Source organism: Gobius niger (assembly GCF_951799975.1).
Source record: "Gobius niger genome assembly, chromosome: 12".
Lineage (NCBI taxonomy): Eukaryota > Metazoa > Chordata > Actinopteri > Gobiiformes > Gobiidae > Gobius > Gobius niger.
This window is the reverse complement of record NC_136863.1, coordinates 10,031,194-10,046,237: the sequence shown is the minus strand read 5'-3', so window position 1 is coordinate 10,046,237 and position 15,044 is coordinate 10,031,194. Positions and strand designations below refer to the sequence as shown.

The 15,044-nt window shown below is 42.3% G+C and overlaps 1 protein-coding gene across 1 annotated transcript; it reads left to right on the top strand.

The window, feature by feature from the left end:
* The first annotated feature begins 47 nt into the window (after positions 1–47).
* On the top strand, positions 48–11,113 carry sema7a (semaphorin 7A (JohnMiltonHagen blood group)). Its single transcript, XM_079568195.1, is given in 13 exon segments — positions 48–324; positions 464–606; positions 1,683–1,724; positions 1,984–2,082; positions 2,161–2,254; positions 2,438–2,548; positions 3,749–3,891; positions 5,876–6,002; positions 6,005–6,053; positions 6,250–6,358; positions 8,601–8,796; positions 10,644–10,756; positions 10,939–11,113. Coding segments are annotated over 13 exon segments (1,515 nt in total). The 5' UTR covers positions 48–188; the 3' UTR covers positions 11,092–11,113.
* Positions 11,114–15,044: the final 3,931 nt, after the last annotated feature.

The following is a 15,044-nucleotide window of genomic DNA, read 5'->3' as shown; positions in this document are numbered from 1 at the left end:
GAGAGCGAGGCGGGCGACACGACAGAGTGAATGTAAAACAACATTGCTGCTCGGACCTAACATTTTATCCTAAATGCTGAATGGTTTGTAGAGGAGGCTGATAGGTCAGACAGAGCTGATGTCCCCTTTCCGTCCTTTTCCCCATGGGAGGATGAGAGCTCAAGGCGTCGGAGGGTGACTGTGTGGACATGAGCGCTTTCACCATGGAGTGGTTTCTACCCTTGTACGTTTTCCTCGCTGGAGAGTTTAATTTTGTTTTCAGCCTTTTACTGGAAGACTTCCCAGCTCTTGGATCAAATAATGTACCAAGATTCATAAGCAAAGGTAAGTAGGCTACTTCATTATCGTATAACTTTTTCATTTATTTATTTTTTTTGCCAGGAAGCCAAGAGGCAATATGCGACAGACGCTCAGGCAGTTTGGAGAACAGGTGCTGAACTGATCCCTGTTGCTTAATCCACAGACAGCAGCATGAAGATTGCACTCAATTACACAAGGCTACAGAACCACACAGTGTTATTCTACAAACAGGATTGTGAAGATCTGTACGTCGGAGGAACAGATTTTGTGTTAAGACTAAACACAAGTAACAGTCACATTGTAGAGGTATGTTTTTATAGTTTTTTTTCTTTACAATGAAATAAGTGACCAATTGCTATCAATGCCATGCAAGGGGTCTAGGGTGCTTTTACAGAGAATCCGCATTAACAGAGCAAAAACGTGTACCCAAAAGGGGCCAGCAAAGGAAGGGAAGGGAAGAGCTCAGCCTGTGAGATAAAGATGTCCTTCAAAGTTGGCACCGACTGACACTGCAGTCTTCTCACTACTAAAAAGGATGTGAGATAACAGCTGATGGGCCCTGTCCTGAACATTGTTGTCTTCAATCCACTGGAAATGTTGTCAAGCTGTGTGTGGGACGGATGACTTAATGTTACTGATGATGCGGTATGAGCTGAAATGAGGTGCGGCGCTCTGAAGGATGGCTTTGGTTTTGGTAAAGTGATGCTGACACACTTATGTGGAAATAAAGTCAGCTGTGACCAGACTGAGGGTAGGGCAGAAGAATGCTGATGTTAAAGCTGCCACATGGGGAGCCGAGAGTGAAAGAGAACATGAACAAGCAGCTGGGTACACAAAAAACACTGACATGGAACTGGCGTGCTGCTGACAGCTCTGACCTTTCACAAACAGCTGATAGGTGGTCTTAATTAGGTTTGCTAAGTTTGAGTGAGCCCTGTACAAAAGGCAATAATAAATTCACCAGTTTCATCAGCGCTATTTGTTTTGAATACTTGATTGCTATAAAAAGTTCCCCATATCTTTATCATTCTGAACTCAAGGATACTTCTATCAGCAGTATTAAGTTTATTGTCAACATCTAAATGGTGACAGTTGGTGGCCTCCTGCAGCTCCTGAATTGGATCACCCTTAATTTCATGCTCCATAGCACCCACATAGTAATGACCTGTTTTAAGACACAAGAGGCCATTTTCTGGCGCGAACCACAAATGACTTGTGGCTTCAAGGCATTAATCTCCATTTAATGCTAATGGTTTGGGGTAGGGCAGTTGTGTAGGAAGAGCACATTAAGGATTTATGCTCAGTCTTGTGTTGTTATTTTATGTAAATTGTTACATATAGCAGCCTCACCATGATGTGTAATGACTATTGTTTCTGTGCAGAGGTATAACTTATCAACCACCGAACCCGAGGAATGCCCAGAGGTGAGGTTTTCCGTAACATCATTTGATCCAGCACAACATATCAGATGCAAACATTTGTATAAGAATCAATGTTGTATTGATTTGGATGTCCGCTACACAGTCAAACAGAAGACTCTATTTCCAGACAGATACCACTTTGCTAAAAGCTGTATCACCCTTGGCAATGTTCCCTTTGGTGGATTGCAGCCCAATTCCTCAATATATTTCAGTGTTTTCTGAATTATTTTTTAAACATTCATCGTTTTGTGTTGTTCTTCAGCAGTCACCATGTGAAAACGTTATCACAGTCATTGAAGAGTTGAATGGCAGAGTGTATGCGTGCGGGACGAATGGATACCGACCCCAATGTCGCACTCTGGTGAGGGACTATAAACACTGACTGACCAATTAAGGCGACCAAAACTACCAACAATTAACAATATGGTTTCCCTCACAGGTTTCTGCAGGAGAGAACAAGTCTGAGGACTGTGATGATGGAACGGGCATTTCACCATTTGAATACTCCCAAAACTCGATATCTCTCACTGTCGGTATGTTGCTGCTGCTGCTGCCTCTTATCATCTCAAAAGTGGGATTTGAGGCCTGAAAATGTGACATCCACAATTACATAATCAGAGCTAGTCATGTGTGTCTGTGGAGTAGTCCAGCTGCTCTCTGTTAAATAATACAACAAGTATTACTTTCATGTGATCTCTTTCTTTCTCTGTGCACAGATGGGGACCTGTATGCTGCTGCTCCTTTGGAAAGCGACGGGAGCTCTTTACAGTTTAGAAGAAAAGCCGGGAACAGGACCAATGTGTGGATGTATGACAACTGGACGTTAGGTACACGAATAGTAAAGAGCACAATATAACAGCAAATGATAGCAATGTTTGGTGATGCAGTATCCATATCACAAGAAGTCACATTATATCGCAAAATCCCTGAGGTCTTAATAATAATGGTGTAAAGGTCAGTTTGAGTCTCGATTTTGCTACTCTAGTTCAATTTAGCTGTGTTTTAGGTCTGACTTTGTAACTTTAAAGTCTTGTTTTGACACAATTTGCTGAACAAAATAAGCGTCTTGCCATTTGTGGTCAGATGTAATAGAATGTTTGGTGTTGTAAGGATTTTTTTTCTTGTCTTGTGTTGCCCTGACAAATGTTAAATCTGCTTTTAAATAAGGGTTGTAAAATTTCACTATATCAACCTCCTGATATACAGTAGGTCTTGGGTAAATATTTTTTGATGGCCATAGTTTTTTTTCCTGTGTTGTACATTTAACGGTGCCCAGTCCTTTCTTTATTGTGTTTTTGTGCCCCTTTTATGACCAAGGGCGTGTCCAGAGACATTTTTCACTGCCCAGGAAGGGGCACTAATGCTGGGGCGCAGCTTATGTTAAGTCTCTGGGGAAGCTAGTACTTCAAAAAGGCTGCCGAGAAACTGGTAGCGACTTGTTTGAAACCTCTGCTTCACCTCATTTAATTGGCTACAGCGAGAGAAGATAAAAAACACTGATTGTAGAAAGAACAGATTTGTAATACCCGCCCTAGTTGGATGTGTCCAAGAAAAAGATGGGAGGAATAGTTGGGCGTAGCAGAGCTTAAGATGGAAAAGATTTGAGCTGTGTTTTGGAAACAATGACCTTTTATGGAAGAGGAAGAAGAAGTGAGGGCTAGAGGAAGCTTTATGGATGTAAATGAAGAAAGCCATTAATTTTAAGTATGAAAAACTGAGAACTTTCAGCAACCTGTTGAACTTGCTTTGGTTTGTTCCTGCTTATAGCAATTTTCCATACTGTTGTGTGATATTATTAGGTATTCATTTTAACTTGTAAATGACGCCCAATCTACAGTACCTCAGTCTTTCTGAGTGGAGTGGCCCATTAGATACCAGGGGTGGCCTGTGCTTCTACCTTTGCCCCCCCTCTTGTCTGGACATGGCCCTGTTCACCATTCAATTGCAACAAAACAAGGATTTTTTTATTGCCAATAATGTTACATCCTATGAGGGACTGAACACTAAAGACTCTCTTCCTGTCGCAGAGCCCACCTTTATTTCGGCGACCTGCGTGAAACGGAAGAACGACCGAGACAATGAGAAGATCTATGTGTTTTTTCGAGAACTGAACTCAGACCCGAGTCATGAGGCTGACCACTGGATTTCGAGGGTTGCCAGAGTCTGTAAGGTAAGGTCATGCTTGCCTGTGTTCTGTGGTTGGGTGTGTCATTAGGGCTTGTCGACAATGCTGTCATGCCACACCTAAAGAATGAGACATCACCTCATCTAGTGGGCCGGTGGTATAAACACTGGTCGTCATAAAAAAAGATTTGTAATACCCACCCTGGTCGGACGTGTCCAAGAAAATGATGGGAGGACTAGATGGAAGTTGCAGAGCTTGAAATTGATGTGATTTGAGTGAGCTGTTATGGGAACGCTGACCTTGTACAGAAGAGGAGGAAGAGCAAGGGAGTTCCAGAAGAAAATTTATGGATGTCATGAAGGAAAACATGGCATAGAGAAAGAGTCAAAAATGGAAAGGTCTTTGGCAAAATACCACATAACTCTTTACCAAGTTTGGATGTAACACAAAATGTATGTAGGGACGGAAGTCACATGACCGTTGCCCGATTCACAACACCGTTACCCGATGCCCATGGGGTCGACTGAAGCCTGTCTGCGCCAGTGAACTCTGTAACAAGCACTCACTCAAGCACCAAGTATTCCCTCAGGTATTATATAGGGGCTAGATGCAAGTTGGCCATGTTATGCTCACTACTGCCACCTCAGGTCATATGTGTAACTGTGGAAGTGACCTCCCTCTCTCCTGGTGCAGCTGAATTGTTTGCCTTTTTCAGTGAATTATTTTGCCTTTTTCAGCGAACCACATGTTTGTATGTCTTTACCATGTTTTTGTGGAGGTTTGGTGGATTTGTTTACTTTGAGAGTCCAAAATGGTCCTGAAGAAAGCTGCTTTTTGAAGGTAAACAAACTGCTAGCTTATCAGCTAAACCCATTTGAGATCTACAAACATCTTCTTCTGAGACACTGAACAGTGAAGAGGCACCAAGAGCCCCCACACCTGCAGCACGGAGGAGGCGTCACAAGAGGAGCTACAGGAAACAACAAAAGGGACCAACGAGGAGATGGTGATAGACTGTGGAGGGAGCTGTGCAGGAGGAAGAGGAAGGACGAGGTGGAGCTGACCAGTGCAGGACACCACGCTCTGAGACGGGGACAAGCCCAGGAGGCGGTGCACCGTTTCAGATGATCAGAGGAGACAGAGGGCAGCTACAGTTTCTCCATCCTCCAAGGTCATGCGGGTGGAGTGGCTGAAGGACAACGAGATCATCGACCCGGCCGAGGACAGGAACTTCTACATCACCGTGGACCACAACCTGATCATCAAGCAGGCGCGTCTGTCCGACACGGCCAACTACACCTGTGTGGTCGTGGTCATCGTCTACGGATTTCCCATCAACCAGTGCTCCTCCTGTGACCAAAACAGTGAAGATGGCGGCCGCGACACAACGATCTTTCACCAAAGAAAAAAAAAGAGTGGTGCGCACTGAATGGGTGCTGCTGCCGGATGCTCTCTCATCGAATGCAATTTCTCCATCTGTGAGATCAATAAAGTACCATCTTATCTTATCTTATCTTAACTGCACCTTCTACATTAAGCTTGTGTATGACGGCACTTCGGAGTTCGGACCCGAATGAACACCTTTTTGAGTGACAGTGCAGGATTTTAGAGGCAGTTGTGGTGAACAGGTCTGGGCTCATTCTACACATTAGGACATGGCTGGAACATGTAGGATGAGGAAAATACTTTAACATTTTTAAACTCCTTATAGTCCCTTTAAAATCTCCCATCGAGGTAAAAGCCCAAACCACCCCTGCTTGATGAGACAATTTGTCATTATGCCAAAGATCATAAGAATCATATGTTTACAACTTTATATTCATTTTAAGAGTTACTGTGACTCAGATGCTTTGCTCTGTTTCTGCTTGATACAAACCATGGCTCTTGGACTTGGTTTCGGGAGTGAATGTTTGAGATGCTTTGGCAGAAGTTACTGTTATATTGATATGAAGGTTATTTATTGCACTTCTTCTCAGTGCAAGAACAGAAAGTTGCATCACTCACTTTGTGTCTCTCTCTCTCTCTTCAGGTAGACGAAGGTGGCTCTAAGCGATTCTTTCAAAACATGTGGACCTCCTTCATCAAAGCCCGACTGGTGTGTGGCTTTCCGGAGCAGTCCCTTTATTTCAACCACCTCCAGGACATTTACGTGCTGCACACAGTAACTGGAACAATACGAGAGTCTACGCCATCTTTACAAGCCGCTGGTTAGGCACTTTCTCTTCCGTCATTAACAACAACATGCTGACCAAGTGGCCCCAAATAGTTGTCACTCCAAGTCACTTTACAGCCTTCTAAATCAGCGTTCAATAACCTTTGTAGAGCTGGGGGCTACTTCTGTAACATGTTTAAGCATTTATAATTCTGCTTGCTTTAATTGTTTGTTTATCTCATTTATACTAGGAACTCGACAGCTGTTTGCATCTACACTATAGGAATGATTGAAGACGTTTTTGAGAATTCCACATTTAAAGACTATGATCAAGAGATTCCTTCTCCACGGCCAGGAACTGTAAGTCGTGCGTTTGTTACTCTGCAGTTCTGCTTATAGAACTTCTCTTTTTGCCCCATTTAACTGTTTGATGGTAAATGTGCCTCATGTAAACTTGTAGTTTAAATATTTATACACGGCACTACTCTCGGAATGAGTCAGAAGAAGCAGAAGTAGTATTTGACTTTATTACTCATGTTTACTTCCTTCATACTTATACTAGGTATTTAGGTAGCTGCCTTTACAAACACTCAAAGCTACTTTACATTTTTCTGCTATTACTATTCGCTCCCCACTAATGTTGTCATGATAAACAACATTTCTAATGGGATTTCAATACCAAGGAAAAAGCTTGATACTTGATACCACTTTCAATACCACAGAAATGAACATAAGGTGGTTACATTGAGAGAAAAGCCACATTGGTCGACAGAAAGGGTGCCGGAAGTGCAGCCTGGGGCCAAATGCTTCCTTGGACCAATTTTTGTTTTTCCTTGGGCTTCTTGCTGAGTTTGTATACAGTACATTGCCAGGGATTGAACTCTTTATTGCAAGGGCAGCTTCTCTGTCTAGGTTCTCTGTCAGTGGATCTCTGCCCACTGGACTAAAACTGTAGACTAGCATTAAAGGAATAGGCCACCGTTTTTACATACTGAGATATGCTCTTACCTCACTTTAGCCGAGTTAATATATCCCCGTCTGGTCTTTGTCCGTGCGCTCTGCCAGGCAAACGGAGCACATACGCAGCCTCTCCCACATATCACATAGCTCCAAAAAAGCTCACGATAGAAGCTACCAAGCTCTTCCACGTGTTCCCTATTTAAATAAAGTTACGTGAAGTGTTTTCATGCAAAGTATATTTACACAGAAATGTAGCATGTCGATTTTATAAGCAAATAAAAAGGGGGACTATATTGTGAGGCATAATGATACGAGGAGTAAAACGTCTGCGCAGTAACTCCTAAAGACTTCCCCCGCTCACTTCCGTCAATAACCTTTAGGAGTCACTGCGCGGACGTTTTACTCCTCGTATCATTACGCCTCACAATATAGTCCCCCTTTTTATTTGCTTATAAAATCGACATGCTACATTTCTGTGTAAATATACTTCGCATGAAAACACTTCACGTAACTTTATTTAAATAGGGAACATGTGGAAGAGCTTGGTAGCTTCTATCGTGAGCTTTTTTGGAGCTATGTGACATGTGGGAGAGGCTGCGTATGTGCTCCGTTTGCCTGGCAGAGCGCACGGACAAAGACCAGACGGGGATATATTAACTCGGCTAAAGTGAGGTAAGAGCATATCTCAGTATGTAAAAACGGTGGCCTATTCCTTTAACATCTTTAGCAGAGAACTCAAATAGTGCCAAAAATGTGGGCCAGAGTTGTTGTGTAAACTGCGCCTTTTAAATGTATGTGTTATGTGTTGTTGTTTTTCCTACTGTAACCTAAAAGCCAATGGACAAGTGTTGAAAAAGAGCACGACACTTAAAACAATACATCTGGTCCGTCCAATGTCATTGCTTCATCCACATTGAATAAAAAAAACAAATAAGAATTCTACACAACCTCAATAACAAACATTGTGTGGGACGGAGCTGCATGAAGATGCCTGAATAAAGGTGTGGTTGCACAATTAAAACCTCCGCAGTTGAATGATTCACTGCCTTGACCACATACATAAGGCCCACAATGAAAAAGAACAGACACCCCCTGTCCCATTTTGTCATAACACTTGCGTAGTGTACAAAAATATTACAAGTTTCTTTGAACTTTGAACCCATCAATCTGGTTACAAATCAATCATCTAGTTTAGATTCCGGTTTTAGTTAATGAGAGCTGATTATTTTAACTCTCTTGTACCTACAGCCTGCCATCTTCCATCACTCACTCATACACCAAATCCATTCCTTAGCATGGTGTATAAAGTGTCTTGCCCAAGGACACAACAGCACTACTAGGTTTATTAGGTATTCTATGGTGGCAGTAACATTGATGTAGATCCAAAATGACAAATATTTAGGCAGCCCTGCTTAATTGTATGCATTTTAGTCACAGCAACAGTCACTTGTGAGCAGTTGCTGTGTATTCCCCTGACAAACAGTTTAGTCTCATGGGACAGATGTGTTTGTCCTAAGCCTGAGTAACTCTTTGCTATCTATTCATTACCTGCCGCACTGCGTGGAATTGCTTACTCTAGCGCCAACGTCTCCATCCCCCACGTGTATAAATCAAGCCTAACGTCCTCCTCCTCATTCTGCAGTGTGTAAAAAACAGCAGGACCCTCCCACTGGCCACCGTCAACGTGGTGAAGGACCACCCGGAGATGTCCGACTGGGTCCCATCTGTGCACCGTACAGCCCCGTTCTACGTGAGCAGCTACAACTACACCAAGATCGCAGTGGATCAGGTCCGAGGAGCAGACAATAAATCGTACAACGTCCTCCTTCTGGCCACCGGTACGTCCTGGTTTGGTTGGGTTTATGTATACAGCATTGAGGCCCTTTGTGAGGCGTTCCCCTGTTGACTGGCTCGCTTCCTGTATTGTTTATCAATAGAACAATAAGCTAAAAATACTCATGTCATGCACATTCAGTGAGCTTAGGAAGTGCATAACCCTCTATTCCCTTGATAACAGTATTTTGCTACGCTCAAGGTTCAATGGAGGCTATAACAAATGGAATGCATCCACAGACCTTTAATTTTGTAGACAAACTACAAAAACTGCCTACAGCTTTATGGTTTTGTGTAAAATGTTTGTTTTTAGTATCAGACTACAATGATCAACACGAAAGGCAGTAAAAATGTGACGTGACATAGTGGGATGACCTTGAGAAATGGAAACTATAAGTTAAGACAGTGGTTTCCTCTTTTGTCTTGCGTACCCCCTAACTTATTCATTTAAACTCCAAATCTCTTATACCTCGAGGATCTCGCCAATATTTTTCAAAGTGGTCAACTAAACCATTTTTTGTTGTGTTCAAAATGAAGCTACTATCAAATTCAAAACTTTATTCTGAGAAACGTTACAACTGACTTCCCTTTGAAAGTAATAGAAAATAATAGAAATACTAGTTTTATCATATCTGTAATAATTCCAAGTCCCCCTGGTAAGTCCTCAAGTACCCCCAGGTCCTTGTACCCTTGGTTGGGAAACACTACTACTACTACTGTTTAATTTGCTGTTTTAGTTCCAAATTGCGCAGGGATAACAAAATGTACCAAACTATTCAAACCAAGAAAGTCAGAACCCTCACTGTACATTTAAAGCAATGAATATGGCTATTAATCTCTAAATCTACCATTTCACAAGTGGCAAAATTGTAAATGTGGTATTACCACAATGGGATGGGGCCCAGTGTTGGGGAGTAACTAAATACATGTTTTTAGAATACGTATTTAGAGTAACTGTGTTCTGGTAAAGTTACTCTTTCATTTGAGAGTATTTATAATACAGTCACTTTCCAAATATCCAGGAAATACAGAACTTTTAATGTTGACCTGTTTTTCCTCCTAAAATATAATAAAGATTTAAACATGTGCCAATGATGCTGTAACTGCTCCATTTGCCAAGAGAGTTTTTGAGTTCCTAATTAATGTGAGTTCATAATAGGTGTTCCAACAATCGTAGTCTTAAAGGGGCTAGATGCAAGTTAGCCATTTTATACTCACTACTGTCACCTCAGGTCATACGTGTAACTGCAGCTTCTATATTAAGCTCGTACATGAGGGCACTTCGACCCAAATTAACAACTTTTTGAGTGACAGTGCAGGATTTTAGAGGCAGTTGTGGTGAATCGGTCTGAGCTCATTCTACACATTAGGACATTGTTGAAACACGTAGGGGAGGAAAATACTTCATTTTAACAATTTTAAACTCTGTATAGTCCCTTTAAGTTTTTTTAATTATTCACCATATTTATAGATACATATAATGACAATCACTGTGAGAGTATTCTAAAAGTATTCAGAATACAGTACTCTGTTTAGACAAAGTAACGGAATACATTACAAAATACAGACTGCAAAAGTATTCTCCCCAGCACTGATGGGGCCTAAATGGCTAAAAAAGGCACATGTGGTTACCCTATGTCAGACTGCAGTATAATACTAAAATCTAATAGAAGTAGGTTTAGAAAGGTATGAAAACTTTGTGGATACGTCATTGCGGTCTTGAGTGAGGAGTCTCCCTGTTTGCTTGCCTGCTTCCTGTTTGGTTTATCAATAGAATAACAAGCTAAAAATACCCAGGCAGTGCACTGTCTCGCTGGAGGTAATACAAGGTTTGCACTATCTTTTGCTGCAGATTCTGGGAAGGTCCATAAAGTCTTGGAGGCGGGCGATGAACCGCTCCTCATCTCGGAAACGAGGTTCTTTAATCCCTCTGCTGCGCTGTCTGTCAAACTGGACTCCAAGAAGGTATGGACAGACAAAATGGCTCCATGATTTCTTTTTTTGCTCCCTATGCATGTTATTAGCTGTATCCCAGATATTTCATCATTCACAACAGTAGAGTAGATTAATTCAATGATTCAACGTTTTCTTCGAGATTAAGAAATTTAAGAGGGAGCATTCGGGTTAATAGTCATCTTTGTGCGTAGAAGAAGCTGGTGGTGGGATTTTCGGACGTCATTGCGACAGTGGACCTGCAGAGCTGCCAGTACGGCTCGTCTTGTGAAGACTGTGTTTTGGCCCAGGACCCTTACTGCGCCTGGTCAGAGAGTGAAAAAAAGTGCACCGCTGCTGCTCCGTAAGCTCTATAGTGGATAAATAATATGCATACTTTTTTTCAAAGAGCGCTACAATTATACACATGTTTTCTTTTTCGCAGTGGCAACAGTCAGAATGTACTCACTGGAAACCCAAACGAGTGTCTAAAACCAGGTAAAGCCTCTTTTCACCCAATAAATAGAGTCTCCATAGTGAAATAGAGGCCCTCGACAATAGATCGCAAACTGGATCTTAAAAATATTTGACCCTGTGTATTTCTTCACCCAGAAATACACAGAATACAGCTGCCCCCTGCAGAGGTCCACTCCGTGGCCCTGGGCATGCCCTTTTACCTGTCCTGTCCCATCGACTCATACCACGCCGAGTACAGCTGGGAGCACAACTGGGAGCACAACAAGCAGCTCATCCCCTGTCTGCAGATGAAGTCCGAATGCCTCCACCTCATCCCCAAAATGGCCCAACAGCACGACGGCAACTACAAGTGCGTGTCCCGGGAGAAGGGCTTCAGCAAAGTGGTGAAACAGTATCAGCTCAGTGTCAGGATCGTGACTAAACCTGACCCGAGGGTGAAATCTCACAGCCTGAATAATGCATTAAAGCCAGTGACACAGGGGGTTTGGCTTACTATGGGACTGCTCTTAACAATGCTGTAGCTCAAACCTCCACATCTTGTTTGTATTTTGTTTACAACCCTTTTCAGCATTCCAAGAGATAATATATTAATATGAAATTCCTAATGTTGTACCGAATTGAACAAAACATCTCCATCTTTGTTCAGAGGTCGGAACTCGGAGCTGGTTACTGTGTTTTATCCAAGTTGCTGTGTTGTGTTGTCAGTGAGACAAATGATTTAAACTTAGCCCGCCAGCATCTTAAATATTACGTTAAAATGAATCATTAATTGCTTAATTGATTTATCCATTCAGGACATGTATTACTCACATTATTATTATTAGTTTTAAGTGCTACAGAAACTAGAGGCTAAAAGAAGGCAATTTGTGTTTTCAGGTGTGATTATTAACCCTTAACCATATATATTTTTTCAATCATCTTTTTATTTTATTTTATTGCATTTTGCACTTTCACCCTGTTGTCCAGTTTGTGCTGTACATTAAGCTGTTTATATTTATTTCTGTTTTAAGGAAAGGCTTGTGACAGTGGTGCAGATTGGGGTTGTTTCATGATCGGAAGGTCAGGGGTTCAAATCCCGCCTCCTGAAAGTGAACATGTGTCATCGTGTGCTTGGGCAAGACACTTCACTCAACTTGCCTCCAGTGTCTGCGTACACTGGTGTATGAATGGAAGAGTGTGAATGGGTGAGTGGATCCTTGCTATAAAGCGCCTTTAGTGCTTAATGTAGGTGAAAAAGAGCTATATAAGTTTAGACCATTTGCTACCTTTAATAAATAGTATTTTCATACGGTGTTGCTTGTCTCTGTTGTTGTCTTGCGTTTATAGCCATGGCCCATTCCTTTCATGCCTCTGACGTTTTGACCATTTAATCATGGACGCTCAGTCCCCTCTGCCACAGGAAAGGAGCCATTTCTTGTGTGATTCTGTTAGAGATTAAAGTCTTCAGTGCAGAGTTTCAGATCATATCGCGCCTTTGTAGTCCTGTACGTGCTCCAACAGTGTTCTTCTAACGACAAGTTTGGAAGTTCAATCCCAGCTCCTTTGGCAAGACCCCTTTATAACAACAGCCATATTTCTGTCAATACAGTTTGTAAATGCAAATGACAGCTTTGTATGCTTTTCTAATTCTTAGTATAGCGCATTAACTGTGGTACTTATGGCTTGAGTGTTACGGAACAGACTTTTGAACCCAAAAGCTGTACTCGACACACCAAAGTTTACCAAATTTATTTTACAGAAAGGTAGGTATCAGGCTGTGGGGCCAGTGGGGCAAGTAGGTATCAGGCTGTGGGGCCAGTGGTAGGGGTGGTGCTGGTGTGAGCCGGTGGAGCAGGATGGAACTGAGCCTTGGGTCCAGGAAGATTGGTGGATGGCGTGCAACGGGTAAGTGATCCGGGTCATGCTGGAAGCAGGATACAACGAATTACAAAAAAAGATCCAAAAAACAGGTAAGATATATCAGATTTCAATTTTGAGCCAAGAGACAGGTACCGCTGTTGCTTTACTGACGGACTGGCGAAGAATGGCTGCTGAACCAGGGTAGATGAAGGACTGGACTGATTGTAGATGGACCTCAGATGAGTGATGGCAGCAGGTGTGGGGAAGTCGCACGCTCCACCCGGGTGAGTTCGCACACACACACAAACACAGGAGAGGGGAGAATGGAGGAAGCAGCAGGATCTTGACATTGGGAGCCTACCATCACCATAGGATGACAAGCAGCAACCCAACTCATTTAAATTCAGAAAATGAAGTGACAAAAAAAAAAATTCCCACAGATTAAATCACCAAATAAGTGGGATTAAATCATCAAATGTGCCCTAAAGCTGAAATCATGATCAAAGCAACCCAGTTTGAGTAATTTAAACAGACTCGGGCCATGTTATCCAACTTTTTCTGTATAGTCAAATACTGAAATGTTGACTGGGAAGGTTACAACTCACTGAAAATTATTCCACAGCCCACGTTTGGGTCCCAACAAACCAGTTGAAAACCAGCAGTCTAAGTCCATGTATGAATTTTGGACATAAAGCCCATTTGTGTCATTCATTTGTATAGAACGGGTCTTCCTATACTTAAAGGTGCATTATACAACCTTTTTTGTGGGAAAAAAGTTGATATTTGTGCGTGTTTGACCTTGTAGTGACACAGTGGGTGTATGAGAGGTCCGCATGGTGCCTTTACTCTCCGTCACAGTGGTCTCAAGGACACTCCAGGATCAATTATTTGAAAGGTTTTCACTCCTGACATCGGGGAACCTACATAACAATTGATCCTGGAGCGTTATCGAGACCACCGTGATGGAAAGTAAAGGCGCCATGCTGACCTCTCATACAACTGCTGGGTCACTACAAGGTCAATTGCACACAAATATCAACTTTTCCACCAAAAAGGTTTTATAATGCACCTTTAATGATTAATAATAAACATCACTAAATATGTCAAACTAGTAGTTCTTTGGGTGGCCCATCTCAAAAGACCAAGTTTGTTGAATCCAAGATCCAACATTTGTGGAGCTGGTTTTGGTTGTTTCTTATGAAAATACCTAATCGATACAGGATACTGCGGGTCCTGAAGCCAGACAGTAGCATCATATTCTTGTCTAGCATTGATCTGTCTATTCCCCCCTTCTTGCTGTTGTTGCTGTTAATTTTATTGTGGTACTCTTTGTGAGCTGAAAGATGCTGAGATATTGTGGCATTGTGGGCCGTGTGGATCGTCAAACATCTGTATCCACGGAAATATGTTGAACAGAATAACAGTGAGTCATTCTGGTCTATGCATTCTGACACAATTGTTCCATATGTGGCTCCGCCTAACTCTGTTTTTGTCTGCAGCGGCCACACAGAAATAAGAGAAGTTCTGAAATGGCCATTGCTATAGTGAAGTTGTTTTTGTTTTCGATAAAGTCATTTTGAGTCTCTCTGTTTGAGTATACAGTACAAGCACTGGTATTATCACATAAAGACCCAGAAACGCTTGTGATTTATTCTCTTTACTGGGTGAGATGCTGCTCAGTGTGGATTAGAGCAGGCATCCGCAGCATCACCAGCCTTACAAAAAGCTTTTCAAACCTTTAAAGAAATGCAGTCCATGGCTTTCTATTTTGGACGGTTTTATGGGCAAGTTGGAATGCTTTGGCAAAGGCCCCGCTGGTGGAATGTGTAATTGAGGCCCTCTTCACCAAGAAAGTGAATGGGTGCTTATTTATCCAATTTAAAGTTGGCTGTTCTGCCCTAGCTCCAACATACATGCTGCCGTTGTGTCGTTGTGCAAGACTCTTCCCCCATCAGCTTACGTGTGGTGTGAAGAGGCCCCACTCCTCTAAGCCTATCCCAAAACA